At 42.8% G+C, this 27,694-nt stretch overlaps 2 protein-coding genes across 8 annotated transcripts in view; one reads left to right on the top strand and one right to left on the bottom strand.

Annotated features, from left to right (window-relative positions):
- AIDA (axin interactor, dorsalization associated) overlaps positions 1 to 678 on the bottom strand; it is a 30,533-nt gene extending 29,855 nt beyond the window's left edge. For both annotated transcript variants that reach the window (XM_052805956.1, XM_052805957.1), the window contains exon 1: positions 503 to 678. In XM_052805956.1, coding sequence (XP_052661916.1) covers positions 503 to 612 — 110 coding nt within the window. In that variant the 5' untranslated portion in view covers positions 613 to 678. The remainder of the gene's footprint in view (positions 1 to 502) is intronic.
- Positions 633 to 18,718, top strand: BROX (BRO1 domain and CAAX motif containing). 6 transcript variants are annotated; one of them, XR_008237928.1, is made up of 13 exons: positions 633 to 773; positions 2,882 to 3,012; positions 3,804 to 3,910; positions 5,397 to 5,493; positions 6,827 to 6,922; positions 7,550 to 7,622; positions 7,981 to 8,086; positions 8,631 to 8,720; positions 9,511 to 9,596; positions 10,910 to 10,991; positions 12,036 to 12,186; positions 13,034 to 13,122; positions 13,626 to 13,785. XR_008237928.1 is itself a non-coding variant. In XM_052805949.1 (13 exons), exons 1-13 carry the CDS (start codon positions 633 to 635, stop codon positions 14,373 to 14,375), a joined length of 1,407 nt encoding a protein of 468 aa, XP_052661909.1. In that variant the 3' UTR covers positions 14,376 to 18,718. The 6 variants fall into 6 exon arrangements, 5 of the variants coding, with proteins under 5 accessions (XP_052661909.1, XP_052661912.1, XP_052661915.1 ...); XM_052805949.1 differs by lacking the exon at positions 13,034 to 13,122 and adding an exon at positions 14,289 to 18,718; XM_052805950.1 differs by lacking the exons at positions 633 to 773; positions 13,034 to 13,122 and adding exons at positions 1,495 to 1,802; positions 14,289 to 18,718.
- The last annotated feature ends 8,976 nt before the right edge of the window (positions 18,719 to 27,694 follow it).

Here is a 27,694-nt window from a genome sequence, read left to right as displayed (position 1 = left end):
CGGGGGTACCCCGAGCCACCGGTGCCTGTCGCCGTGGGGCTCCACCAACCCACCGCCTCCACGGCCCACGCCGGGGGAGAGGGGGGCGGGGAGGCCCGCAGCTCCGCGCCAGCGGGCTGCCAGCCTCGCAAAAGGCCAGGCCGGGCCGGCTCCCGCCTCGCCCCCCCGCCCCGCTCCCGGCGAGGGGGGCAGCGCCCGGCCGAGCACCCGCCACCGACCGGCGGTCTCGGCGGGGCGGCTCCCGGCGGGTTCGGCCGACCCCCCCCCCCCGGCCCCGCCTCGCCTGAGGGGACGCCCCGACCCACGGCCCCGCGCCTTATATAACGGCAGGGGACCCGCCGGCGGGGCCTGAGGGGTGAGGGGGGCCGCGGCCTAGGCCCGGCGGGCACCCCCCTGCCCCGGGGCCGCTCCCTCCCCCCACCCCCGGCCCCTCGCACGGGGCTCTGGGGCCGTGCCGGGGACCGGCGGGGCAGCGGCGGGAGCCGCCCGCCCCCGCACTCACATCTGGTACTCGTCGATCGCCTCCACCAGCTGCCCCCAGGAGTCGAAGTCGGTGCCCTTCCTGAAGCTGGCGCCCCAGCGCTGCAGGAGGCTCCGGGCCGCCTCCGACATAGCCCCAGCACTAGGGCACCATGCTCACCCCGGGCCGGGGCACCCCGCCGGGCAGCCGCTCCCGCCAGCCCCGCGCCCGCCGCCGGCCCGGCCCAGCCCAGCCCGGCCCGGCCCTGCCCAGCCGCCGCGACAACCAAACGCGGCGAGCGCCGCCCAGCGAGGTAGGCTGCGCCGGCCGCGCCCGCCCGCGCCATCGCTACCGAGGCGGCGGCGCCCGCCCGCGGCTCGGGGAGGGGGGAATGGGTGGAGAAACGGGGACTTCCGCCTCGGTATGTGTCATGGCGGCGGTCACGTGGCTCCTGAGGGAGCCCGCCCTCCCAGCTGGGTCCCGGCGGCGGCGGTGTCCGGGCGCGGACCGCTTCTCCCCTACCCTCTTCTCCACTCCGCTCCGCTCCCGGTCGTGCCGCCGCGGGAGGACCCCCCCGCCTGCCGCTAGGTAAGCAGCGGTGCCCCTGCGCAGCGCCGCAGGCGGGTCACCCGTCCGGGAGGGTCGGTGTCGGTGCCGCCGCTGGGCCGCGGGCCGCCGTCCCCTCCCGCTCCCGCCTCTGTTTGTGGCGTCGAGGGGTCCCTACCGGCGGAGGGCTGCGGGGCCTGGCCTTGCCTCCGTCGGCAGTCCCGGGGGGAGACCCCAGCTGCGGGGCTGGCGCCGGCGGCCTGGCGGCACCCGGCGAAGAGGAGGCGTGGGGGGGGATAACCGGTGGGAGCGATGCGGTCGGCCCGCCTTACCACGCGGGACGATGTCATCGGCTCTCCGCTGGCGCTGCCTGCGGCGGCGGGTGTGTGACGTAGCGCCGGGAGCCGGAGCAGGGCCGGGCGGAAGTGGCGGCGGGCCGTTCCCGGGAGGGTCCCGGCGCCTGTGAGGGCCGCCTGTGCCTGACTCGCTGGTGTCGGCGGGGCTCGGGGAACCGGGCGGCACAGCAGCTACCGCTGTGAAAGGGGCCGCACGCCGGGGCGGGCGTCCGTCCGTCGGTGCGTGCCGCTGAGCCCGCGGCGGGCTTTGGCCAGGCGGCGGCGCGGGCCTGAGGCGGTCGGCAGCGGGCAGGCTCCCGCCGAGCAAACCGCCCTGTGCTCTGTCGGGTGCGGGGGGTAAAGGCGGTTTGGACGCGGAAGATCCCTTGTGAAGTGCTGGCCAAACCGTCCCCTGGCTTGGGAGCGGCTGAGCCGTGCGACAGCACCTGACCGCCGCGCAGGTGGGTGAAGATGTCCTGATACGTGCTGACGGTAAGCAAGTCACCTCCTCCGTCGGGAAGACCCGGACGGTGGCAGGGGGTCGCTGCTTGTCAGATCTTCCTTGGTTTTTTCAGCGAAGCTGCAAAGTGTTTTATAATGATGAACTTGGAGATCGAAAAAGGATGATGGAGGTCTTGGGGGGGGGGGGGGGGGGGGGTGTCTCCAGTCCGACGTTCTGCTTGGAGCAGCGTCAGCTCTGAGGTCAGACCAGGGGGCTCAGGGCTTTATCCCGTGAGGTCTTGAAGGCCTTTAAGGATGGAGACCACACAAGCTCTTCGGGCAACTGGTTCCTCGGTTCCACCGTCCTCATGGTGAAAAGTTTTTTCCTTTTTCTTCAGTACAGACCTCCCTTGTTTCAGCGTGTGCCCATTATGTTTCATTCTCCTGCCGCGCACACTGTTGAAAGCTCATTGGAATGCTCGTGTTATATATGTTTGCTGAAGTTGAGGTGAAAGAAAAAAGATGGTTTGTTTTAGCTGTACTGTACCAAACTTTGATGTCTGTTACATGTATGTAAATATATCCGTGTTGTCAGCAAGGCTTACTAGGTAATTGCCGTTGCATCTATATCAATGGTGCCACAATAGAAGCTACTAATAGGTTGACTAGGCACAATATAATGACCTCAGTGAATTGAGATATACCTGTAAATTACACAGGAAATATTCAGCCTTATGCAGGAGGTAACTGCTGTGGGCTTTTTTTGAGTAAGACCGTATGCAGTAGTATAGAGCAAAGTAGGTTATAGCTTTTTGCTCAACTCTAAAATAGTTGCCTCAGAAAGCATATGTATTTCAAGAGAGTAAAATTGTCAAACTAAGCACATGGATGAGGAAGACAAGGCGTATGGAAGCTTAGTGTTTCAAATGGAAAAAAAAGAACTCTAATTTCTTCTGTGTAATTATATACAACTTTGTAAATTAATTTCTTTCCTAATTGTTCACATTTGGAATACATTTTTGTGAGCTGAGGAGCATGACATATATAGCATCTCAATTGTACCTGTTCCTGCAGCTATTCATTTCTTTGCACACCTTAGATTTGGCGTAAACAACACTACAGAAAGAAAATGACCCACTGGTTTCATCGCAACCCTTTGAAGGCTACAGCTCCCGTTTCATTTAATTTTTATGGGGTAGCTACCACTCCAGCTGCAACAAAGGTTTGCAAGTAAGTGTACTGGTGATTAACTTCACTCTGTCTCACAGTTTGGAGGACATCCTTAAAAGTAATGGTTACTCTTCAATTTTTGTGCTGAACATGACTAGAAAAGTGTAGGCTGGGAGACAATAAGACACTGATAACACTGAACATTTAGTTACAAAGAATGAATTATCCAGTTTTCAAGTCTCTGAGTGTATAGCAAGACCTTTTATAATAATGCAGAGGCAAAAGACTAAATATTTCATTGTCTTTCTGATGACTGTGCATTCTTCTGCAAAAGATTACTGAAAGTAATTTCCATAAGTGAATAAGGCATGGATGTTCTATTGTAGATAGGAATATAATGAAAAGAGATCTCAGCTCGTTTTGCAGATCTATTCTTCTCTCTTCATATGCTCATGCCATTCAAATGTTGAAGAATGTTCCTGCTTATTACTTCCCTTCCCTCCCTCTGCACCCAGCCTCTTGGTAGAGAAAGGCATAGTTATTTTAGTTTGTGTTAGAACAAGAGATTGATAATGAGTACTGATTATCCATTGTTGTCTGTCCAAAATGGATTGTACTTTAAACTAAAGAGTCAATCATATGTATCCAGAGGAGAGAGGAAGAATTTTCTGTATTTATTGGCATCTTCCTCATAAAGTACTTTTCCTTGCCTTCAGATAGCTAAATTGAACACTTAGCTCCGCTTTCTTAGCCAAAAGGGTGGTGGTATACATGTGTGGGTATTTTCTTAATAGTATAGTTTTGGGGAGAACTTCTTAGGTTTATTTTTTCTTTTTTTCCCCTCCATACAGTGATTTGAGGTTATCTCGAACACGACTGTTGGAGCTGTTTACAGACTCAAGTTGTAATCCAGAAATGATGAAGAATGCAACTGACTTGTACTTCTCACTCTTGCAAGGTAGGAACGTATATTAACAATACTGCTAATACATCAAGAGGCATGTAATTTGAGTTTTAATGACACTTCTCAGAATGTGTATTGTGCTAATCTTCTGTAAAGAAGCCTTGCACTTTTCAGGAAAGAGTATCTTTGTGGGTTCTATGCTTGATACCAGTCATGGGTACTCGCCAGCCCTTTCTGCAAGTTTCAGTGTCCTTTGTGACCCTGCTAGTACTAAGTGTTGGCAGACCTGTCCTCTTGCTTTTAACCTCATTCTGCTTCCTGCTGGAGGAGAGAATGTTTCTTTGTCTCTTAGATTGTGGTGAATTGCTCCTTAAGTATAAATTGAGTCTGTTAATTAGTTGATAGGAGTCGCTCTTCGGTGTAAACTTCTGGTTTGTCTGATGCTAGATAATAGACTTGTTGCAAGCTTACACTTCTGCTGCTGCTTGTCTTAGGTGTATATATAGGTGCTCATTAGCATAGTATCTGCATTTTCAGTAGCTGGTCACCTATGATGACGCATTCCCTTGCAGCCTTCTTCCTGCCAATATTTTGATAACTCTCTCTTACCAGTCAAGTGCTCAGACAAGTTTCTTAGGACTGAGTTTTCAGGAATCAGCTGATTGTGATCTTTTAGTCTGTGGGAAGTGAAGCAGCTCAAGTTGGTTTAGTTCCCTCAGTCCCTGGGAGGGTGTAAGCTAATTTGCCATTCTAGATGAAGGTAAGATAACAGTCCATGTTGCTGCAGACAAGATTTGGAGAGTTTCTTCAGGAAAGCATCATGCTTGGTCACTAAAAACTTCTGCATGTGAAAGAAACAAGTATTTTCTGTCTTTGTAAACACATGACAGCACCTAAAGCTGTAGCTCCAATAGTTGCTGTTGCAAGTCTTGAGTTCTTGAAGTCTGTAAGACCTGATCAGACCAAGGCCCGTCTTACTACTCCCTGAAAAATTCCTTGGGCCTGCATATACTGCTGCTTTCTGGGCTGCTGGACATAAAGAACCCATTTCCTGTAGCCCTGGAGACAAAAGAGATCATGACTAGGTGAGTCCATGCTTATAAGCCCTTTTCCCTCTCCCTGTTGACCAGGCAGCTTTTCCTGGTATTTCTTGATCACCACTATGGTGGCAGGGCAGTCACTCAGTCACCTCGAGCATCCTCAGCCATCCTGTACCTGGGTCAGTCCAACTCCCAACTAGTCACCATATGGGACATGCAGACATCTGCAAGGTTTTCCTTGAGCAATCAAGACTCACAGGGTTGACTTGGTAACCAGCTGGGCAAGGAGTTTCTTGTAGTAGCCACTGTGGTTTTTTGCGCATCTTATTCTCAAGATATTGAGAAATAAAAGCCTCAGGAAGTAACACAGGTTTTTGAGTGTTACAGCAAGAAACATTCCTTTATTCTATATCTGTATTCTCATTGATCCCCATTCCTTCATTACTTGTTTCTGTTTCTTACTTTGAGATTGCCTTTCGGTACATTTTTTTATTCTATAGGTTTTATCCTTTCACTGGATGACTCTTCCCAAGAATGCAAGTTGAGATATATTCAGAATTTCAAGTGGACAGACACATTACAAGGACAAGTTCCAAGGTACGTATGCCTTTATGATTACAGGGTATGCAGCTGTTTTCTTCTGGTCTGTTACGTATGTGTACATGTGCCAGCACAGGTGTGAAGCAAAACTTAGAAGTGTAGCAAAATGTTGAAGACAAAGTAGTTTCCAAAAACTTGTTGCTTTGCGTTTTTGATAATTGAAGTACTGTATTAAGTGTTCTGAAGCATGTGTTGCCTTTATGTGAAGGCGAGTGATAATGGTAGAAGGATCCATTGTGTCTTAGTTATCTACAGACTGTATCTACAGTTGGCTAGAGCAGTACAAAGAAGAACTTTGAGAGTATTGGTGAATTGAATATGATAACATAGATTACTACAGTTTAAAACTTTTTAATTTGGCCCTATTGCCTGACCAGTATCTTCTGCATTTTTTTCAAATACAAATGTTGCTGAAGATCTGATTTTGTTCTTGTCCTCTGAAGCTCCTAGTACATGTACTCCTGGTACAAACAAACAGAGCTTCCATTTTAAGTAGGAATATAGATCTGTAACCTTCTGGATTATTCAGTTGTCTCTTGCTATTGTAGGTAATTGTGTTGTATAACCACGCTTACAAATTTGTCAAGCTTTATCTAGAAGTGGCTTGATTTCCTCGAAGCTTTTATTCCCCTTGGAAGACAATCTGTTGATTAGGACTCTCTTCCAATTTTTTCATGGTCATACACACTTGTACTTGTGCCAACATTATTCTTCCCACTCCCACACCTTTCTTTTTAAAGTTCCTAAGCTATACTGAGCTTGTGATTGCAAATTCACTCTTTTCAAAGACCATGTTTTTAGCTTCTGAAATTTCCTGCTATTTGCACATGCCATTTGATGGCAGTTACATAAATACTTGCAATAACATTCATTTGAGGGAGATGTAATAGACTCTGACTTATTAACTTAGCAGCTACAACTTTAAAGTAGGCATTCCAGAGCAAGGCTTTCCACAAAATGTGCAATTTAAAAAAAAAAAAAAAAAAAAAAAGATGGAAAAATGTCAGCCACACCCAAAGCTAAACAAATCTCAAGTTACTGTTTTAAAATAAAAGTTCCCAAATGGAAAGGGTAGGCATCTGAATGTGGGAAATTATAATTATGAGCTCTTAAAGGGAATAAGTAAAAATTGAAGTCCCTTTTAGGCAGTTCAGCAAGTAAGAGGTTCTGAATTGGAAATTGTTGACTTCTTAAATGAAAAATATTTTATGGAGAGAAATGTTGACTTATGCTATGTGAACTATCAGCAGACAGAGCTTGTCAGAACAAAATGGAAAGCACTAAATTGTTTGGGGGTTTGTTTGGGGGGGTTTTGTCTGTCTGTCTTTAGTGCCCAGCAGGATGCAGTGTTTGAACTGGTTTCCATGGGATTTAATGTAGCTCTGTGGTACACAAAATATGCATCAAGACTCGCTGGAAAAGAAGAGTAAGTGTTTTTCTTTTCTTAGGAATCCATTGCAGCAATATTTCACCAAAAAAATAAGCAGGTTCTGAGTTTTGACTGCCGTAGTGTATGTCCAGCTAAGACTAGGAGTTCAAGGAGGCAGTTGGCCTTCATTCATGTGCTGTAATGTCCAAGTGCACTTCAGTCCCTTCCTGCATCCGTGAACAAAGTGTACTAGTACCATGTGACTGTGGTATAGAGAAAGTGTCAGTTGTGAATAAACCTTTCATCACTCCTGCTCTAAATGAGCAGGTACAAAACAGATTCTCAAAATCACAGCTCTGCTGACTTTTAGCCCTAGAGATTTCTGAAGCTTTGACTTTTAACACTGATGTTAACATTTCTTTTTTTCAAGTGAATTCTATTTGATTATTTAATGATTGGACACTGTAAGAAATTTCTTTACCATGAGGGTAGCACAGCAGTGGGACAAGTTACTTAGAGAATTAGTGGACTCCCCATTCTTGAAGGATTCAAGATTCATCTAGACAAAGCCATAACTGACCCGACCTACTGTTGTCAATAGTCCTGCTCCAGAGCAGAAGGTGGGGCTAAATGACACCTAGTCCTTTCTAACTAAAATTTCATTGATTCGTCCTATATTCTTAGTATAACAGAAGATGAAGCAAAAGACGTTCACAGAAGTCTGAAGATAGCAGCTGGGATTTTTAAACACTTAAAGGTAGAAAAACTGTCTTTGCTGTCCGTTCTTTAAGTCATCTTCAAGTACTTGACTTTTTGTCTTAGAAAAGCCTTTGATTTTCCGATGAGGTTACGGAATAAACAAATGCTTCAGACTATCTGAATGATACAGGAAGAAGAGTATTAGTATGGTGTGCTACCACTCAATTGCTGCTGCTCTTTCCCAATGGCAGTGGAAGAGTAATCCGTCTGTCTGCCCAGTAGCACATGCAAGAGTATAGCAAGCCATCTTGGGACCTTCACTCATTGTCCCATCCATTTAGGAATAAGGGACTTGCTTTGCATTGGCAGTAGTGGTATTAAGCGTAAACTAACTTTGAGACTTGCTTTGTACTTAGGAGAGTCACATTCCAAAATTGATTACACCTGTAGAAAAGGGAAGAGATTTAGAAGCTCGACTTATAGACTCTTACATCATACAGTGCCAAGCTGAAGCTCAAGAAGGTATCTTCAAATATATGTTTGTTGGGGATGGGAAATGACAGTCTTTGTGGGTTACTTTGTCTTGTGAAGTCTGCTTGGCAGCAATGCCATTTTTTTTCTTCTCCTGAAATACTGTGGGTTAGTGGGGCGGGTTGATTTTAAAGAAACTTAAGTTACAATTACAGGAGGAAAATGCCAAAAACCAGTCTGATATTGCAAATATAACTACTTTGGAAGAACTTGCATGTGACATTCCTCCTCTCTTCTTTTTTCCTTTCATGCAGTCACTTCACCACTATGCCTAACATAAATTCCCAGTTCCTTTACTTTAAAACATTTACAGTTTCTGTTTACAGCTAGTCTTCAGAATAACCTTCCTTCAGCTTTCCTCTTAATTTGGAATCATTCTATCCAAGAAACAATCTGTCTTTATTCTGCAGTTTGCTGGACTGCACAATACTTGTTTTCTGCTCATGCAGTGGTTTTAAAATGCTAAATGCCTCTGCTGATTTGATGTGACATTTTCAGTTAAACTTTAATACTGTGGTGTGGAATTTTTTTTCAGTGACGATTGCTCGGGCTATTGAGCTGAAACACAATCCAGGACTAATAGCTGCCCTTGCTTATGAAACAGCTAACTTTTACCAAAAAGCTGGTAAGTGTCTTGTTTTGTATCCTTAGTGACCTGGTTTATGCATTCTTGCCAGCAGACGTACTTCACCTGCCCGGCAATTGCGATATTAACGCTGTTTCCCAGTGGATATGCTTTGTATATTTAGCTTCTATTTAGCGCATTAAGGCTTCAGTTATCAGCGTAACAGATATATTTTGATAAGGCCTTTTGTTTTAGTGGGAATCTTTTTCTGTAGCTAATGGTAGGAAAGATTAGTGAGGGGAGACAGAAGATGGAGTAATGTCTTGAGAATATCTAATAGCAGCAAACAAATGGCTTGATGTAGATGGAGTGTTTCAACTGCCTTTGGGCAGCAGATTATGATGCAGACTGTAAAGCATGTGGCGGATGAGTAAGCTGATCAGTGGTCTTACTGAGGCAATTGAGAAAAGTGCCAAAATATGGGAGTCAATGTAAGAGATGGAATATTGTAACATATGTAGGCTTTTATACATCACTACTTGAAATTAAACTAGGAACAAGCTTTGAAATGCTGCCTAAAGAAACTTTGGAGAAAAATACTTCCAAACTTGGTGGACAGCAGTTTCAGGGATTCTAGGGATAACTGCATCATAACTCAATAAACTGCATATTTTTTGTTTTTTTCTCATAGTTTCTCTGTGCCTTTGCAGGAGTAATTTATGTCACTTGTTTCTGGCTACTTTATAGTTAAAATCTATTGCTAAGTTTAAGAATTCTGGTCTTTTGAGTGTGTGTGGCATTTTTCTCTTTGGATAGGTCGTAAAGAATAACTTTACATATGTGTTCATAGATCAAACATTATCCAGTTTGGATCCAACCTATGCAGGTAAATGGAGGAAGTACTTAAACTTGAAGACCTGTTTCTATATGGCCTATGTAAGTACTTCAGTTGACAGCAGTCACAGTTTTTAATGTTGTCTAAGGGCTGGATAGGGAATGGGGGCTAAGTATTGCCATGACTTTCTTTCCATGCTGTGAAGAGAGACTGTGCAGTGTCAGTGGCATTTCAAGTGTTTTTGTTGAGCCACGTGAAATTACTGCAGTGTGGAATTTATTGTGATCACGTATTGTTAAGTGAAGCAATTCAGGTTGAGCGTAATACTTGTCTTCCATTATCTGCATCACAACCTGATTCTAGGCATAATTCAGAGCTGATCATCTTTTTGAAGGCCCTGAATGAAACTTCATCAAGTAATGTTAGGTACCATTCCGAGTGCTGTCCCTTTTTGCGTGACTCTTAGCAAGTGCAGTGGTGCTCTTGGGATCATCAGCTGCTCGGTTTGCTGTTTATTTCTTGTAGCCTGCCACAGCCTGTAATCTGGCTCTTTCATACTGTAAAAAAGGCCCAAACTAAGCAGTTAACACAATTGTCTTTCTCTTATGTTAAACTTGTAGGTAAAAGCTGCATACCTTATTAGCAAGTTTGAGAGGTGAGGTAGGGTCAGAGCTGTGGTACTTTTTTTTAATTTGTGTAATATGGGCAATGGTAGATTTAGGTAACACTTGATATACCATGAGAACAGACATTAAAGAAAGGTATGCAAGGTAGGCATTAGTTCATGGGATTGTTCCTTTACCTATGGTATTTGGTATTTAAACTCAACAACCTCTGATAATATAAAAGAGGCAATTCAGTTCTCACTGGAATACAGTATTATCTTCAGGCATAAGTGTGAAGGAATGGGACCTTTTGGGGTGGAAAAGTTATTTGTACTATGGCAAAATATCTCAAGCAGCAGAACACCTCATCTCTTCTGGATTCAGTGACATTTGTTGCAGATTTGGTTTTTGAGTGTTCAAGTAGTTTTAGTTTTTTGAGTATTTGCTTTGTAAACTTGACTGGGGTTCATCCTCTTTCTGTGGTGGGGCTTAATGCTGCACATTGATACAGAGAGAGAGAGAGGTTTGAACTAGACTATATACTAGTGCTTTTGGTAAAACAGCCTTCATGAAGCTCAAAGTTACTCTTGGCTAGACTTGAGACAGCTGGCTTCGTACGTACCTCATGGTGTTTATGTTGAACTGCATTGTTCAGTGAATGCTGCTTTGACTTGCATTCTCAAATTGTCAGCTATCTGCAAGGAATGGCAGCTTCAAAGAGATGCAATTCTGATGTAAGGAAGAGAAGTAGTGAATTGGTGCAGGAAGTGCCCAATGATGTTGGTAATGATTCTGTCCTCTCCCATTAGGCATACTGTTACCATGGTCAAACTTTACTGGCAAGTGATAAATGTGGGGAAGCAATCAGGTCTCTGCAGGAATCAGAAAAATGTAAGTGTGATTGTGACTGGATTACAGGGTCTGATGATGACATGCCTGTTCTATTTTGCTGTATTGTGTTTACTTGGTCTCCCATAAACTTAAGATTTTATCTGTCACCTGATGAAAACCCAGCATACTTTTGAGTAGAGACAGTAGATTCTTTTTTTGTGTTGCCAAAGACTGTCTTTCATAACAGTGCTGCAGAAAATTTCATCTTCACTTCTCAGCCTGTTAAAGACTGACTTTGAACTGCCTGCAATACAGTGTAAAAATCAATTGTCTGGTCATCACGTTTTCTCGTCTGTATGTTAAGTAACCACAGCCTTTTCTGCTTTGGAGGTTGTTCTGTCTTACATTAAATAGTAAATCTAGACTATGTTTGTTTGTTTTTAAACAGGTTTCAGTAACTTTCTTTCTGTTCATTTGAAAGGTAGATTAAGGGAAGTTTGCAGTAGTTCAGGGTCTTCTGGCTAGCCTTCTTTCTTCAAAGCTATTGCTACCCCAGTGGCCTGCACTGCATAACTTTACCACAATGTATAAAAAATGCTCAAATCATCAAATTGGAAGCTTTTAATATTAATTTTAAAAATAAATGAATTTATTAAGAACAAACTAAGTTGGATTTCTTTCAGTAGAACAAATACTGTAGTTTTTACTGTGCCTGCTGTTCAGAGAAGAGTGCTTCTTTTCCCATTCCATATTAACTGTTGTTTATTTTGGGGCATCAGCTGTGCATGGACACCTTCATACTCTCTCTGTTTCCCTACTATGTGGCACAGTTCTTGGGCTTATTGTTGCGTTTTGCCTCACGAGAATGCTTTCCTGTGTCTTCCTACCCAAAAAGCTATCTTTTTTTTTTTTTCTCTTCCTAGTTTCTTTTTGGATGCAGTAAATCTTGGCTGGAAGTGCTGCCTTTGAGCTAATTTATTTTTGTTTCTAAGAAGCAAGAAGCCTGAATGGATTCTGGTATCTCTTAATACTGAAGCACTGTAGATCAGAACTGTGATGTAATAGTCATGTAAATGATTTTTATTGCATTTCTTTCTTGCAAAGTTTTTGCCAAGGCTGAAGCATTGTGCAAAGAATATGGAGAAACCAAAGGGCCCGGGACTACTGCCAAACCTTCTGGACATCTCTTCTTTAGGAAATTAGGAAGTTTGATTAAGAACACACTAGAAAAATGCCAGAGAGAGAATGGATTCATGTAAGTAATTCGTGGTTGGTACAGTACTCTGTATGAACTGTTATTACCTCATTTGCCTTTATTTCAAGATGGGATGGTAAATTTTACTCTCCAGTTCTTACATTCCTTTAGGGCATGGCATGTAACTTAAATTTGCAATTCTGTAATTTTCTCTTAGCACAGACCCATAGCGAATCTGCTATCACCCTGTCTTTGTTCTGTGCCAGTTCAGCAGGGTGGGTTGGACTCACATGCTGGAGAGGTTAAGCAGTTTTCTTCCTTCATTCCTCAGCCACTTTGTTTCTTTTCCTTTTGTGCAAGAGAAAGTCCTGCAGAGGTTGCTGTGTTATTCTAATGCTCTCTTCCTGGCTGCTGGGATCTAGTAGGCAAAAGAGGACAGAGGGGAAATGGAGAAGACTGGTAGCTGATTCTGTGTTGCTAGCAGGGAAGTCAAGACACAGTCATACCTTCAGTGAAGAATATGCTTAGGGTGCTAGGAGCTTTACCAGTCTAAGTATAATTAATATTGTGAATAGGGCTTTCTGTTAGTTAATGCCCCTTCCAGAAAGAGTTTGGGAGCAGTTTAAAATAGCAAGATTAGTTTGGCTTTAGAATTCTTTTGCTCATTTCTTTCTCACCTCCCCTCCTCTTACAATTTACTATTCCATAATAGGTTTGTTATTTCCCTTTTTTATGATATTTGAAGACCTGCATAATAGGGGAATTGACAAAACAAAAAGAATTGTCAAGTACATCAAGTTGAACTGCAAATAGGAGAAGAAATTCTCTACTCTGCTTTGGTTCCAAAAACCGTTGTCATAGCTTACAACAGCATACAGGAGATTTCAACAAATCCATGTCCCTCTAGAAACAAAATGTGAAAGAGAAACCAGATAACCAGTGACTGTTTTGGGAGATGTGCCTCCTGCAGAGCTCTGCTGCGGCACAGGAAATAAGGTAGCGTGTGTCAGTATTTGTCAGTTTTCAGCTCTTGTTGGTTTGCCAAGGGTAGTTTTATACCCTCATTCAGGCTTTGTGTTGTAGCAAGTCTTTGTGGGTGTTGCAGTGTTGTTGGTATTATGCACTGTGGCACATTAAGACTGATTTAGGAAAAGACCTGTCCTCTTCACCTTTCTTGGGAAGTATTTTAAATACTCATTTGGATTTTGAAGGTCTTTTTGGACAAAAGGTGCTCTTCTCATTGAAGCGCTGGGAATAACGGTTATCAAGTAGGAAAAAACCCACATAGCTGTTAGGGAATGAACAATACCAAGAAGGAATTGCTTTTGTTCTTGTGAATCTTGCTGACGGAATGCATGTCGGACGGTGCCTTAATGAAATGGAAGAGAGCAGCACTGATTGCCACTGTAAAAACCCAGATTGTTTTTCTTTAGAATTGCAAACAAGACTTGCAGAGATAGTGCCGTGTGTCTTAAATATATTGCTATATTCTGTTACAGCTATTTTCAGAAGGTGCCAGCAGAGGCTCCCCAGCTGGAACTGAAAGCAAACTATGGCTTAGTAGAGCCTGTTCCTTTTGAATTTCCTGCCTTGAACGCACACTGGACTCCTGAAACACTTGCAGCATTTGATCTCACCAAGAGGCCAAAGGATGACACTGTAAGCTGATCTTACATACTGTTCTTTCCCATTATCTTTATTCTATGTATAATACAGTTACTATTTTGCTCTTCTGGAATGTTCCTCAGCTCAATGCAAGATGTAGACACGAGGCTACCACCTGAGCTCACATTTCCGCTCTGCCAAGAGGCAAGTCAATTAGTCAGTTAACCTCTCTGCTACACTGTCAGCATCTGGAAATTAGGAGTAATTATTTTCTAAGTCCTGAATAGAAGGAAATTCTTTAATGTGTATAAGATGCTGAAATGTTACAGGATTGAATGCAATAGAAAGATTGTTTTTTAGAAAAGGATTCGTTTAAGGATGCTGAAATAGAGAATATTTGTTTTTTCCCCCTTGCTTGAGGCTTGCTCAAAGCCTTCAGCCTTGAAAAGAGAGGGGACTATTAGATTAGAGTATGTAAAGCTAGCTGTGCATAAACACTGTGCAGACACAGTGGTTTGTACTTGTGGTATTCAGGGTTTTTTTCTTCTTGTTTGCAGGCTAAACCAAAACCAGATGAAGAAGTAAAACCTCTCAAGGAACCAGATATAAAGCCTCAAAAAGACAGTGGATGCCAGATTTCTTAAGTGCCATAAGTGCTTTGAATTCACTTTGAAACTGTATTAATTGGACTCCGGGGCTTTAGTTCTGATCTCCCTTTTTCTGATTCTTCTTTTTTAATTTAGAAGACTAATTTAATTTACTTTTGTTAGTATGTGTTTATCTTGAGAATGTGATGGATTTCTAAGAGTTTATTTATATCTGACTTATTTTTGGTTTTAGTGGGTTATTATAGAATGAGTGGACTTAAGTGTTCCTATTGTGCCTCTAGAGAGTTTCTTTTTGTGGGTTTAGTTTCTACCCACAGATAGCAAAGGAAGTATCATGATTGTAACACTTGAGGATTTTTCCATTAAATTATACGCTATATAATGTCAAATTCTGCAAACAAAAGTTTGCATGAACGTTACATTTATTCAGGTTATATCATTCAGGCCTAACACCCTGTCGTGTTCGATTCACTTAATCGTAGTGAGCGAAGAAAATCTGGGTTTGGTGTGTAACACTCCTATGGTATTTCACAGAACTTGGAAAACCTTAAGTTCAGCATAACTAGAGCACAATTTATATTCTTCTGAAACGATTAGCTTCTGTTCTTTCCTCTATAGATTAGGGCTCTTGTATGAAAATTTGTAGTAAGGTACTTTAGCTTGCCTGTCCTTAAATTAAAATCCTTTAATATCAAAGTGTATGTGAAAGTGATGCAGCAAGTAATATGAAAGTGCTTAAAAGTAATGCATCACAGTAATGTCATTCATACAAAGTTTTTTGAACCTTGAAAGATTTGGTGAGTTTGAAAGCTGCAGACAGTTAAAATGTCCTGGCAGTAGAATTCCTGAAGTTGTCAGGCATAAGGTAATGGAATTGTAACTAGGATGCTGTGTTTCCATCTGGGTAGTGTCTATAAGAAACTGTTAGGAGAACAGGGAGGAAAGATGAGCTGAAGAGCTGATGGCAGAACTGGGAAACCAAGCTCTAGGTTTCCTTTATGCCATATGTAAACAGTGCTATTTCTCAGCTTTTGCAGTATTGTACTAAAATCAGCTCCTTATGAAGAGAACTTGCCAAAAGCCAAGCCCAGTCAAGACTGAGAAAGTATTTTGTAGAACGTACTTCTTCCATTTCTGCCTACTGTGGAAAATGTGATAACATTGCTGAGCATTGCTGAGCACTGCAAAACACCCACGTCAACAAAACCATAGCTTTCTGATTTGCTGCAAATGCAAAAGAATATGATGCATGTGTTGAAGTGAGGGCCTTGCAATCTCTGGGTACCAGTTGCTGCACTTCACTTTACCTGAGAAAAAAACGAACAGCCTGAAAACATTCCCGTTTCAACAAAATACGATGGCATATGCGCTTATCATGATGTATACTGTAAACACATTCCTCACTTTGTACTGTTTGAATTGGTTCATCTTCTACTGTGGTCTAATTCAGTGCTTCTGTTTGAAATCTTTCATGGGACTTAGAGGAACTTTGCTTAGAGGGCAGGTGTATAGCTCCTTGAAGGCCTGTGGAACAAAAGCTGTTGAGGAGGTTAATAGGAAACTCAAGACTCTTCCTGAGATACTGGACCAAACTACAGAATTCACTGCTGCAAAAGGCAAAGAGGGTCTTAATGCTAGCTGTCATGGGTGAATCAAATGCGGAACTCATTGCTTCCAGTGATGGATTTTTCTTTCAGTGAGTTCTGCACACAAAAATAAGTGTAAAGGCAGCTGAATTGCTTTGGAAGATGTTTCTGTTCTGCAAGGGCTTAGGTGGGTAGAGGATAATGAGTATCAAGAAGAATTTATATCTAAAATTGGTCTATTTCTTTTGATGCTGCACAGGGGCCTGGGGTATGTTTTATGAAGAATTACTCAGATCTGTTCATAACTTGATCAACTGACTTTTTAGACTTCTTGCGTTAAGACCAGCTTAGGTTTTGCCAGAATGGAGTGTGGAGCTACTTTGCTTATACAGATTTTAATTCTAAAACCTTACTACAGCTGTAGTCACCTACATTTGCGTAGCCTGCCCTCTTTAAGGATCAAGATGCAGTGAACTCAGTTTCATAATCATGATTTTTTTAGTTACTCATCGTTTTTCAGATGCCTATGTGTGTTAATACATACACGTCTCAACCTAATTAATTTTTCTTCCTATGCAGACTAGTTTCCATTTTCCCTCGTCCCCTCATTTTCCCTTCCATCTGCTACATGCTGTGGCACAAACATACCCTTGTTTGCTAATGCACGTGTAGGTCCTGGGACTCATTTCCAATGAGGCTTTTGCCCATGGGTATATTTCAATATACAAATATCTTAAAATAAAATGAACAGATCATGACTAAATCATTCCCAAACAACCTCTTAGGAAAGATTATTTTATGGACTTGCAATTCTTTGGACGCTTTTTCAAACCAAGTGGTTTGTTTGAATCAAGTTCACTGTAAATAGTTTGGGGCATAACCAAGTGGATTGTGTCAGATTACGACATTACTTAAGTCTAGCTGTGTAACCTTTTATGCCATAGCTGTTTCAGTAAATATGATGTAGTAGTTTAAAAATAGACTAATGGAAAAAACTAATTCACTTAACATGTGTTGCTTTTCAAGACAAACTTTGTTTACTTGTAGCTAAAAGCCTATGGCAAACATTGGATAGTTTTGCCCAAAAATAAGAAACTGGAGACTGTTTAGTTTGCAAGGTATGGAGAGCTGTGAGTCAGAGCAGTTTTCTCTTTTGCTTTTGTTGGGTAATAGCAAGAATTATTGTAAATAATACATAGATTAACTGTCCAATATGCTTAAGAAGATGGGTGAATTGACAGTATCAATTAATCTGGAAACCTAGCAGCCACATTCCTTCTATTATGATTTCCTTTAGTAATTTTTAAGACTAAGGTATTTTGAGTGGTGACTTTTTAATACTCCAATGCGGCAAGAGCCTGTTTTTGTGGCCTCTCTCTGGTTTTAGAGGCTCTCATGGCTAAACCTGCAAATCTTGTTGGTGTAAATAGTCTTTAAAAATTTGTGCCCAGTCTGAACTAGGACAAAACTGCAGCTAAATAAAACATGGAGTGCTGGGCCCTCTATTTTGTGCTTTTAAAAATGCAGTGATTGTCTTTAATCTACTATAAAACAAACCATTAAGCTCTTTGTAAGATTCCTATTTAAATACCTTCCTCCATGTATTTAAATACACTTCTCCATGTTTCGTGTTCCTGGGTTTACAGTAGTTAATTTCCATCCAGCATGTGACACTCCTACAACCGAGGGACTAAGTTTGGCGCTTGGATGCTTGTGTGTGCCTCCCACTGGATTCGGTAGAGGAGTTTTGCCTGTCAGCCTAAGGATGACTTTTGGTCACTTAAATGTCCAGCATAGATATGTGGTGCATCTGTAATGATGGTAGTGGTTCATACTATAAGCAAGAAAACAGATCCCTGTATCTGTGTAGAATATAGCCAACCTTGCACTTTAGAAATTTCCTATCTTGCAATTTCGGTACAAGTTGGTTGTAAATATTCCTTCCTGTCATTTTAATTTTGTTGCACTGATTTCAGTACTGTGCTATTGGTAAGATTTTTATGGGAAACATTACTAAAATGTATTTTTAATTGTCTGTGTATAAAACAAACTCATGAAGCATATCTCTACCTTTAGTATTGGGGGAACATGAGAGGAGGCAGCAGTTCATCTGCCTTCCATGTCAATTCAGAGAATTGAAAAGTTTCTGCCTTTTGGCTGAGGGATGATACATTTCATACCATCCCTGTGTCTAGTATCTAAACTGAAGTTCCAGCATTAACATAAAGCCTGTTCATGCCTATTAATTATCCCTGAAAAAAAAAATAATCTGTCTCTAAAGATCATGCCAAATTATCATGGCAGCATAAGCTGCTTTTTTTTTTTTTTTTTTTCTTTTTCCTTTTGTTCCCTAACTGGCCCAGTTGAGTGAGGAATAAAGTACAGTGAGGACGGCTGGCATGGAAAAGCCCCTGCAGTGGGTACCTGTCTCCAGATTTTGAGTGCAGTATAAAGGCCTTTCCACAATGATCATTGGTTTTGCTCAGCTCTTTCCCCGCTGGTGATGCTCTCAAATTCAGCAAATGTCACATGGTAACTGAGGGGGCCCCTGATTAACTTTTTATGTAGGAAGGCCTACTTCCTTTGGTGTTGGTGCCTTCACGGATTACAACCTTCTTGAAGCCACCCTGTACTCTGAATAATCAAACTTCAATGGAATCAGCTCTGATAAGATCAACCGAGCAGCCTTATTTTGTGAAGTCAGTCACCATGCAATCTTAAGCTTCATAGTTTGAAAATTTGTATATAACCGTGAGTTTCAGAATACCATTTAAAATAAAAAATCTTAATGTACCAGTTTTTGTTTCATCATTTAAAATTTTAACTATAGTAGTAAGAAAAAGGGTCCATCCTGAATGTTACTTTCTCCAATTTAATGCAAATGTAATAATTATAGAGAATACTTTATTCTTGCAGTATGCCCAAAGGAGGACTTAAATGAGCAAGATAGCTAGGTGAATTGGGTGCATATAGAAGTAGTAGCTACACTGAAGCACTTAAAGTCATGGGGTAGGAAGAGAGGAGATGGAATTTCCAAACTTCTGTTTAAAAAAAAAAAGTAATTCAGTATGATTTTGTATGCCCATACAAAATCCTAGTGCTTGCAAAGGTCTGTGACATTGTAAGATATTCTATATACTGTGTGAAGGGCTTATTTGGGAGGTGCAGATTGCTGGCCACTTCTCTACGTTGCCAACAGGTGGCAAGTAGATTTGTAGGAAACATGTTTTTTCATTTTCAGAGGCATGGCTGGCTCTTTCAGTTTTTAGTGTAAATACACACTAATGCCTTTTAGCCTCTCAGGCTTTAGCACAGTTTCTAGAAGAAAAAACATAGTCTCTATCAGACTCTGATGTCTATTTCCTTCTGAAATAAATCTTTTTCCCTCAACAAGGTACACTGAAAAAACCTACAGAAAAGGTGTTTTCGTTCATGCATGTTGTGACTTCAGTAAAAGTATCTATAACTGATTCTATAATATTTTTCCTCCTTCCTAGTGATTTAAAGGATTTCAATTTCTATGTAGTCCTTAGAGAATAAGAATTGTTTGGCTGTCTAAAAGTATCTTCTACTTAATTTTGATAATATGTTATTAGTGTAATATCATGTTATTAATATTAATTTAGTGTTACAGGAATGTGAAGACTGAACCGTTTTGAGTGTAGCATTGGGAATTTGACAATGTCCTGGATATCAACTTTAAGACAAACCTTCCTCCCCAATTTAGAAACTAAAATTTTTCTACTTTACAGGGTTGGTTTTTTGTCTGACATCAGATTCATCCATTCAACCAGGGAGCCAACCAAACAGGTTGTTACATTTGGAGAATGTTTTTAATTTTAGCATGTAGCTGCTGGGCTGGATTTTTGTTTTCCTTTCCTCCATAAAGTAATCTTTTCAGTAGCAGTCTCTGCTAAAACAGATTAACTCTGAAATGGATTTCCAAGTCACAGAAAGTTGCTGGTTTGTGTTGGGAACTCCTGAAGACCCACAATTTCCCTCATGTTGGTTTGAAAACAGCTGATGAGTTACTTGGAACACTTTGCTTCAGACTTCAGAAAGCTGAGCAGTTCCTTGAATGTGAAAGGCCTACCTGTCTAACTGTGTCTTTTTCTAGTGCCTTTCAGGCTGCTTTTCATGGCTTCACTTCTAAGTGACAGGGAAAAAAAAACAGATTTCCATGCTTTATTGCTTTCCTTATTTTCTTGCACACTTGAGTAAGAAGTGAAATAACCACCAATGATGCTTATAGCTAACATCATTGGAATAAAGTGGATGAGTGGACAGTTCAAACCATAAAACTGCCTTTTCAGATTATATATAGATATCTACACATTGCTGGCTTGTTTGTATTTGGAAATTTTCTGTTGAAACCATAACAAACAGAGATTTGGCTTTATGAAAGTGAAAACTGAGATTCTCATGGACACCTGAATAGCAAGTCCTGTACTCATTTGTTTTCAACAGCTTTGAAAAATGCAAAGCTCAATGTTGTTATCCTGGGCTGGATGTTGTAGGAAAACTCCGCAGGATTTTTTCTCTGAACTGTAACTTCAGATCAGATCGAAGCTGATGGGAAGCCTAAATAAATCATTTGTCTCTTGCTTTTGTGACTAGCACATTCATGTCATCTGGGCTGATGATTTTGCTCAGATTTCTAACTCGATCACAAATATTATACCACAGTACTTTTTCCTGAGATTGATGCAAGTTGGCATTCTTGCACTTCTGTGTTTGTGTGTGGTGTGGGAACTCCTCTGACAGCACAGACTTTCTTTCTTAAATAATTTGCCTTTTTAAAAACACCAAAACTTACAGTTTTCCCCTAGTTTTCACAGGCAGCTGGTGTATAATTTCAACACAAAAAAGAGATTCTCTCTTGTGCAGTTCTACTTTCCACTACATCAGACATGTCTAGTAGTTAGCATTTTAGAAAAGTCAGATTGAAGATTTCTGTCAGTGAAGAAACAGCTTGAAGAAGCACAGGGATATCAAACGTGGTCTCCTGTTGGTTGCTTAATAAGCAGGTAATGTAGAGGCACAGTTGTGAAGTGCGCAGTAGCTCTGACGTTCAGATGAAGACAAGTGGTGGAATGGCTTTTTATTGCTGCTGTAGCACGCAGGATCTTCAGGCAACTGAATTCCAGTTAGGGCAGAGCTACTGGTGTACCGGCAGAGGCCAAAGCAGTTCAGTGGGATTGACTGGCAGAGACTCACTGCTGCTGCTGGGGTGACCTGAGGAGTGTGGGGAGCTTGAGAGATGTGCCTGTGCTTTTGAGAGCTATGGAAACGGTGTCCTTGTAGCGGAGTCAGCCTGGAAGGGCTGGCTCTGCTTGTCTTCTGCTGCGGTGGGGAACATCCGCGTACTGTCAGTTGGCTTATATTGAAAGCCTGAACCATTTGGGTAAGAAGCTATCATTCTGGTCTGTGTTTCTGTAGCATTTATCACGATCTGACTGCAGTCCAGTCTGTCTGGGAGATCTCATGCAGAGAAGCTCATTTTGGGTAGGTAGTGAGTTACTTATTATACCATTTTCGTGTCGATATATAAGCGGGCGCAGGACATCAGTTCCCAGAATAGTTGTTGCTGACTCCTGTTTTCCTGGAAGGTCAGTTCATGATCACGGTTTCTTTGTCCTGCACCCATCAGGGTTTCTTCTGTGCAGCCAACTACTCCCCATCACAGAGGTTTCCGCTGAGCTTATCAGGGATGTCTCAGAACTCCAGCTAAGGAGATACCCTTCTTTCTTAGTATGTTTACCGGGTCGCCTTTGCAGTGGCTCCTGTTAATCCTTAAGTTCCTCTCACAAAATAGGGTTTCAGTTCCCCTGATCACCCTGAGTCCTTATCTGCATATTCAAATTCCTGTTTCCTGATCCTTGAAAGCCAGACTTATGTCTAATACTCTAGATGAAGCCTCACTAACACAGCGTGTGAAGTCTTCCTTATCTGAACCAGACATGCATCTCCTGGTGTCTCCAAGAATCACATTTATCTGTCAGAGCCACGTGGTGGTCTCTAATAATTTTGCTTCGTGCCTCCAATCTTTCTGTCTGTCTTTCCTAAAGAATAACTCACCTTCAGCTTACGGTGTCACTTTTGGTAGCCCCTAGATGTAAGATTGCATTTGCTTTGTTGAATTGCTGTAAAATCTTAAGGTCAGGTACCTTCTCCTCAGTGATACCTGGATTCTCTGCTGACAGTACTTCCCAATTTTTGCCCTCAGCAAGTTAGTCAATACCTTCCCCCCCCCCCAAAATATAACACAGTCTATAACAGCACCAGAACAAGAGCACTCCTGAATTTATAAAAAAATTCCTGCAGTACTGTAGTGGAGTTATGGCCACTAAGGGTCAGCAGAGCTTGTTATTTTCCTGCAGTTTTGTGGTTTCTGGTCAACAGCATGAAGTTGGTACAGGCAGCAGGCCCTCTAGACAGGCTGCACAACACAAGCGATATGCACCCAGGAGTGGTATTGCAGCTTTAAAATGGGAAGAGGCATCACAAGTTACATCTTTTACATCAGGTTACACCAAAAAGGACATCTTTATAATTACTTATGTGGTGACATCCAGGAGCCCATGCGTGCTCTGTGACCAGGTGAGCGGCTACCCTTCCGTAAAGGTGACTGCCAAGGCCATGGAGCAGGGGCACTGTCAAACTCTGACAATCTCTTGCCCTGTGTCCCAGCAGCTGCTCTGTCCCAGGGCCTGGCAGCCTCTTCCAGGCATCTGCTCTTTAGGAAGAAAGTGGTGTGATGCTGCGTATGCCTGTGTAGGGTTTCCATAAGGTCACGTACTGCGTTTACGTGGCATGGATTTAGTAGTGGGGGAAACTGCAGGGGTGGCTTCTGTGAGAAGACACCAGAAGCTGCCCCCGTGTTGGACAGAGCCCGTTCCAGGTAGCCCCAAGATGGACTGGCCGCTGGCTGAAGCTGAGCCCATCAGCTGGCCTCCTCTTGTCATGGCTGCAGGCTCAGGTGGTAAAAGGCTGTGAGGTGGGAAAATGAGACATTCTGCAGCTGGAAAAGTAAACCAAGGCCTTTTCTGCTTCTCACACTGCCCTGCGAATGGGCTGGGGGTGTGCAAGAGGTTGGGAGGGGACACAGCTGGGACAGCTGATCCACACTGACCAAAGAGATATTCCAGACCATCCGACGCCGTGCTCAGTGATAAAACTGGGGAGCAGGGAGGTTGGCAGAGGCTGCCCTTGCTCAGGGACTGGCTGGGCATTGGTCAGTTGTTTTTCTTGGTTTGGGGTTTTTTTTCCTCGTCATTGTTTTCTTTTCTTTTTTTTTTTTTTTTTTAATTAAACTGTTTTTGTCTCAACCCACAAGTTTTTGCACTTTTACCCTTCCACTTCTCTCCCCCATCCCACAGGGCTGGGAAGTGAGCAAGTGGCTGTGTCGTGCTTAGCTGCCAACCAGGGTTAAACCATGACAGTCCTCTGTAAATCATAACAGTAATGCCCCATGCACGCAACATCTGAATGATGGGACACAACCAGCATCCACTGAGTGTCTGCAAATTAGGAGGGCAGCAGCATACAGGAGGATTAGCCATGGATGCTTACAAGAAATCGCGAGTATGACAAGAAATCTCCATGCAGCAAAACATCAGTATCAAAAACAGAGAAACTTTTTCTGACTTTTCAGTCAGAAAATTAAAAGGTGTGGTATTTACAAAGACAGCCAAGTGAGTCTTCCAACAGCCACTTTAAATATGACACAACTGAGGTTAATGTGAACACTCCCTCTGGAGACCTCAGGCAGTGAGTTATGAATTCTTGGGAGAAAACATGCAAGTTTGCCTGTTTTGTCTTTTTGGTTTGACAAACTGGCAAACGGGACACAGGTGATATATCTCCTAGACTTGTATCTTTCCAAATTCAGATCTCTGTATAGCTGTAGCATATGTTAACTATCCTAGCAAAATCTGCTGGTCATGTGGGATTGTTTAAAGCAAGTAATATATTAGCTGAATCTGGCCAGTGTGAGGAGATCAATTAAAACAGGCTACAGGCTTTCTTTGCGAACTGGCAGATCACTTCATATTGCAAACTGAATGGTACAGGACTGTGTTTAGTGCAGCTTCATGGATAAGCTTGATTTTATGTTCAAAATTAAAGCTTTCTTCTTGTTTCTGCTCTGTAGTCCACACTTGCCTTGGGGACTGTATCTCTGGCTTGGGGCAGTTTGAATTGCAACCACTTAATTTCTTAGTAAGTAAGGTTTCTTCTTTTTTTTTTTTAATATGATTGATTAGCTTACTTTAAGGATGGATTAACTGGAATGCAATCACTATTCAAGCAACAAAGCTGGTAGTGTGCTGTTTTTTCTCCTTCTTTTAATACTTACTGGCATTGTCTCAAGGGATTATCACCAGGATTTAAAACACTTGATGATTTTTAAAATTAGGTATTTTCTTTTGGTCAGGTGGTATAAACACTATCAACAATTAAATTGTTCAGACAATTAAATTGTTGCTTGGTATCAGCCTATTGATCTTTTCCAAAGGATACATTTTACAATACCCAAAAAGGAGCTCTCTTTGGTTTTGGATATCTAGAGGCAGCCTTAATGTGAGCAAAAGAGGAATTTGTAAATATCAGAAAAACCTGATTATCATTGTGGTGGGTTGACCCTGGCTGGATGCCAGGTGCCCACCAAAGCCCCTCTATCACTCCCCCTCCTCTGCTGGACAGGGGAGAGAAAATATAACAAAGGGCTTGTGGGTCAAGATAAGGACAGGAGAGATCACTCACCGATTACTGTCACAGGCAAAACAGACTCAGCTTGGGGAAAATTAACTCAATTTATTACAAATCAACCAGAGTAGGGTAATGAGAAATAAAACCAAATCTCAGAACACCTTCCCTCCACCCCTCCCTTCTTCCCGGGCACAGCTTCACTCCCGGATTCTCTACCAACCCCCCCAGCGGTGCAGGGGGACGGGCAATGGGGTTTACGGTCAGTTCATCACACGTTATTTTCTGCCGCTTCATCCTCCTCAGGGGGAGGACTCATCACACTCTTCCCCTGCTCCAGCGTGGGGTCCCTCCCACGGGAGACAGTCCTCCACGAACTTCTCCAATGTGGGTCATTCCCACGGGCTGTAGTTCTTCACGAACTGCTCCAGCGTGGGTCCTTTCCACAGTGTGCAGTCCTTCAGGAGCACACTGCTCCAGCGTGGGTCCCCCACGGGGTCACAAGTCCTGCCAGAAAACCTGCTCCGTGGGCTCCTCTCTCCACAGATCCGCAGGTCCTGCCAGGAGCCTGCTCCAGCGTGGGCTTCCCACGGGGTCACGGCCTCCTTCGGGAACCCACCTGCTCCGGCGTGGGGTCCTCCACGGGCTGCAGGTGGATATCTGCTCCACCGTGGAGCTCCATGGACTGCAGGGGGACAGCCTGCCTCACCATGGTCTTCCCCACGGGCTGCAGGGGAATCTCTGCTCCGGCGCCTGGAGCACCTCCTCCCCCTCTTTCTGCACTGACCTGGGGCTCTGCAGGGTTGTTTCCCTTACGTGTTCTCACTCCTCTCTCCAGCTGCCGTTTTCCGTCTGTCCCAACTTTTTTGCTTCTTAAAAATGTTATCCCAGAGGCACTACCACTACCGCTGATTGGCTCGGCCTTGGCCAGCGGCGGGTCCATCGTAGAGCCGGCTGGTGTTGGCTCTGGCAGACACAGGGGAAGCTTCCAGCAGCTTCTTACAGAAGCCACCCCTGTAACGCCCCCTGCTACCAAAACCTTGCCACGCAAAGCCAATACATCACGCAGGTAGGTAACAACCAGGGCGCAGTATGTTAGGTATGTTATGAATTTTGTGCAACCTTCACAGTTAGAGCAGCATGGCAGAAAGCACTTGCAGAAGAATCAGAACAGGATGATTCTAATAATGAATGGACCATTTTGTCTGGCTTCTTGCCCCAAGAGAGATGAGTAATTCTTGACAGGCTTGTCAAATTTTTTCTTAAAGACTTCCAGTAATGGTTACTGCATCAGCTCCCCAGGTAGCTGGTTGTAGTGTTTTTGAATCCTTTCACTAACAGAGTTTTCTTTATTTCACATAGATCATGCCGTCTGCATTTCAAGTTCCTCTCTTGTCCTATCAACAAATTATCCTCTTGTCTTTCATCATCTTTTCCTGTATTGGACTGTTACCGTGCCTCCCCTTAGCTTTCCCATCTGTAGAATAAACACCACCACCCCTTTGCATCTTTCAGCCTCAGTCTTAGTTCCCAAGTTATTTATTTATTCTTATTGCTGTCCTCTGCACTTTCTCTAATTTGTCCACGTGTTTTTCAAATGTTGTCATGTCCAAAACAGAACAGAAGCCTCCAGCTGGGGCTCACCAAGACAGAGTAGTGCATATCTGCTACCTAAGCAGCTGTTTCCCATCGTGTCTAAAAGTGCAGAACACTGAAATTATTTCCTTACATCCTGGGGTTTTTTCAGAATATTTCTTTTATAGACATTCTTTTGAATTGTATTCCTATTTTCCATGTTACTTTCAGTTGTTTGCAAAAGTATATTTATAGATATATCTATTGCATCAACCCATTCACTAAGGAAAATACTAAGTATAAATGTCCAAGGCAGAGCCCTGCTCTGTCTTACTCCTCTGTGCTGACAGTGAAATACTGTTAGATTTTCTAAGAAAAATAAGACCCATGGCTGACCTTTTTTATTTGAAGCAACACAAACCTACTTGCTGTCATTCCATCCTCTCACATTAAATGTGCTTTTTGCTGCCAGTGATTTTTTAAATAAACATCACACCTCCATATATAGCATTATGGCAGAGCTTAGATTAATTTTTGTTTATTACCATGTGATGTATTAATTATAAATAAAAAATATTACATTGCGATTAAACACCAAAAAGGAACTTAAGATAGCAAAATTAGTTAAGCAAAAAAGTATGAACAGCTATATGAAAACTCAATTCAGTCTTCTGTCCTTATGCAGCATGATAGGCTTTAATTACAAGGTCAGGCACCACTTTTTACAGAGGACATTATGCATGGAATACTCATTCAAGAGAGCATGCTCTATTTTCAATGTATTTTATATATCCATGCAGTCTGTCCTCTTTTATTTGCTGTGCAACATTGAAATGTAGTACAGAATGAGGACTTACTAATCTTCTGATGTGTTCTTGAGGAGTGGTGTCAGGTAAGTATCTGAATGCTCTGCGAATATAATTTTTTACAATACAAAGACAAGAGTCAAGATTGTCAGCAGCCAACTAACTTAGACTATCTGGCTGGAAATGTCACAGGACATTTAGCATGTTACACTGTGGATAGTGTTCCTGTTGTGTGCATCTGTAGTGACTATGAATGGTCAACAGTTCTGCCAAGAGATGGCAAGTGTTTTGAACTGGAGCCCAGCAAGCACACATCACGCAGCTATGAACTGCCAAAATTCACACAGGGATCGTATGGGAGCTGTAGGGCAGAGGCTGCCATGCTGTCTAACTCTCTGCGTCACCTTTCAGCTGCCTTTGTTATAAAACCATCTCTTCTTCCTTCTTACTCTTTTGTTTCATTCACATATTCCAAGCTCCCCATGACTGAGGATGGGCTCCTACAGACCACAGCTTTTCTCGCCCTGCAATCCTGACCAGCTGCAAAGGCAGTGCTCCAAAGTCCCCTCTCTCCAACTGATAGGGAGGCATGAGTCATAGGGGGAAAATGATACATAGTTACAGTATATACCATCCCTTTTCCGTTATTCAACATAAGTAGGGGATTTAATGAAAAAATGTA

The sequence above is a fragment of the Harpia harpyja genome, chromosome 13 (genome assembly GCF_026419915.1).
Source record: "Harpia harpyja isolate bHarHar1 chromosome 13, bHarHar1 primary haplotype, whole genome shotgun sequence".
Taxonomy (NCBI): Eukaryota; Metazoa; Chordata; class Aves; order Accipitriformes; family Accipitridae; genus Harpia; species Harpia harpyja.
Note: the sequence above shows the minus strand (reverse complement) of the source record. Positions and strands in the feature narration are given on the sequence as shown.

What these genes read in the sequence shown, in the direction of transcription:
- BROX (XM_052805949.1), top strand. Translation starts at nt 633, where the DNA reads ATGCTCACCCCGGGCCGGGGCACCCCGCCGGGCAGCCGCTCCCGCCAG. An exon ending in GGATTTTTAAACACTTAAAG is followed by an intron (nt 7,623 to 7,980) that starts GTAGAAAAACTG and finishes CTTTGTACTTAG; the next exon opens with GAGAGTCACATTCCAAAATT. An exon ending in CCAAGCTGAAGCTCAAGAAG is followed by an intron (nt 8,087 to 8,630) that starts GTATCTTCAAAT and finishes ATTTTTTTTCAG; the next exon opens with TGACGATTGCTCGGGCTATT.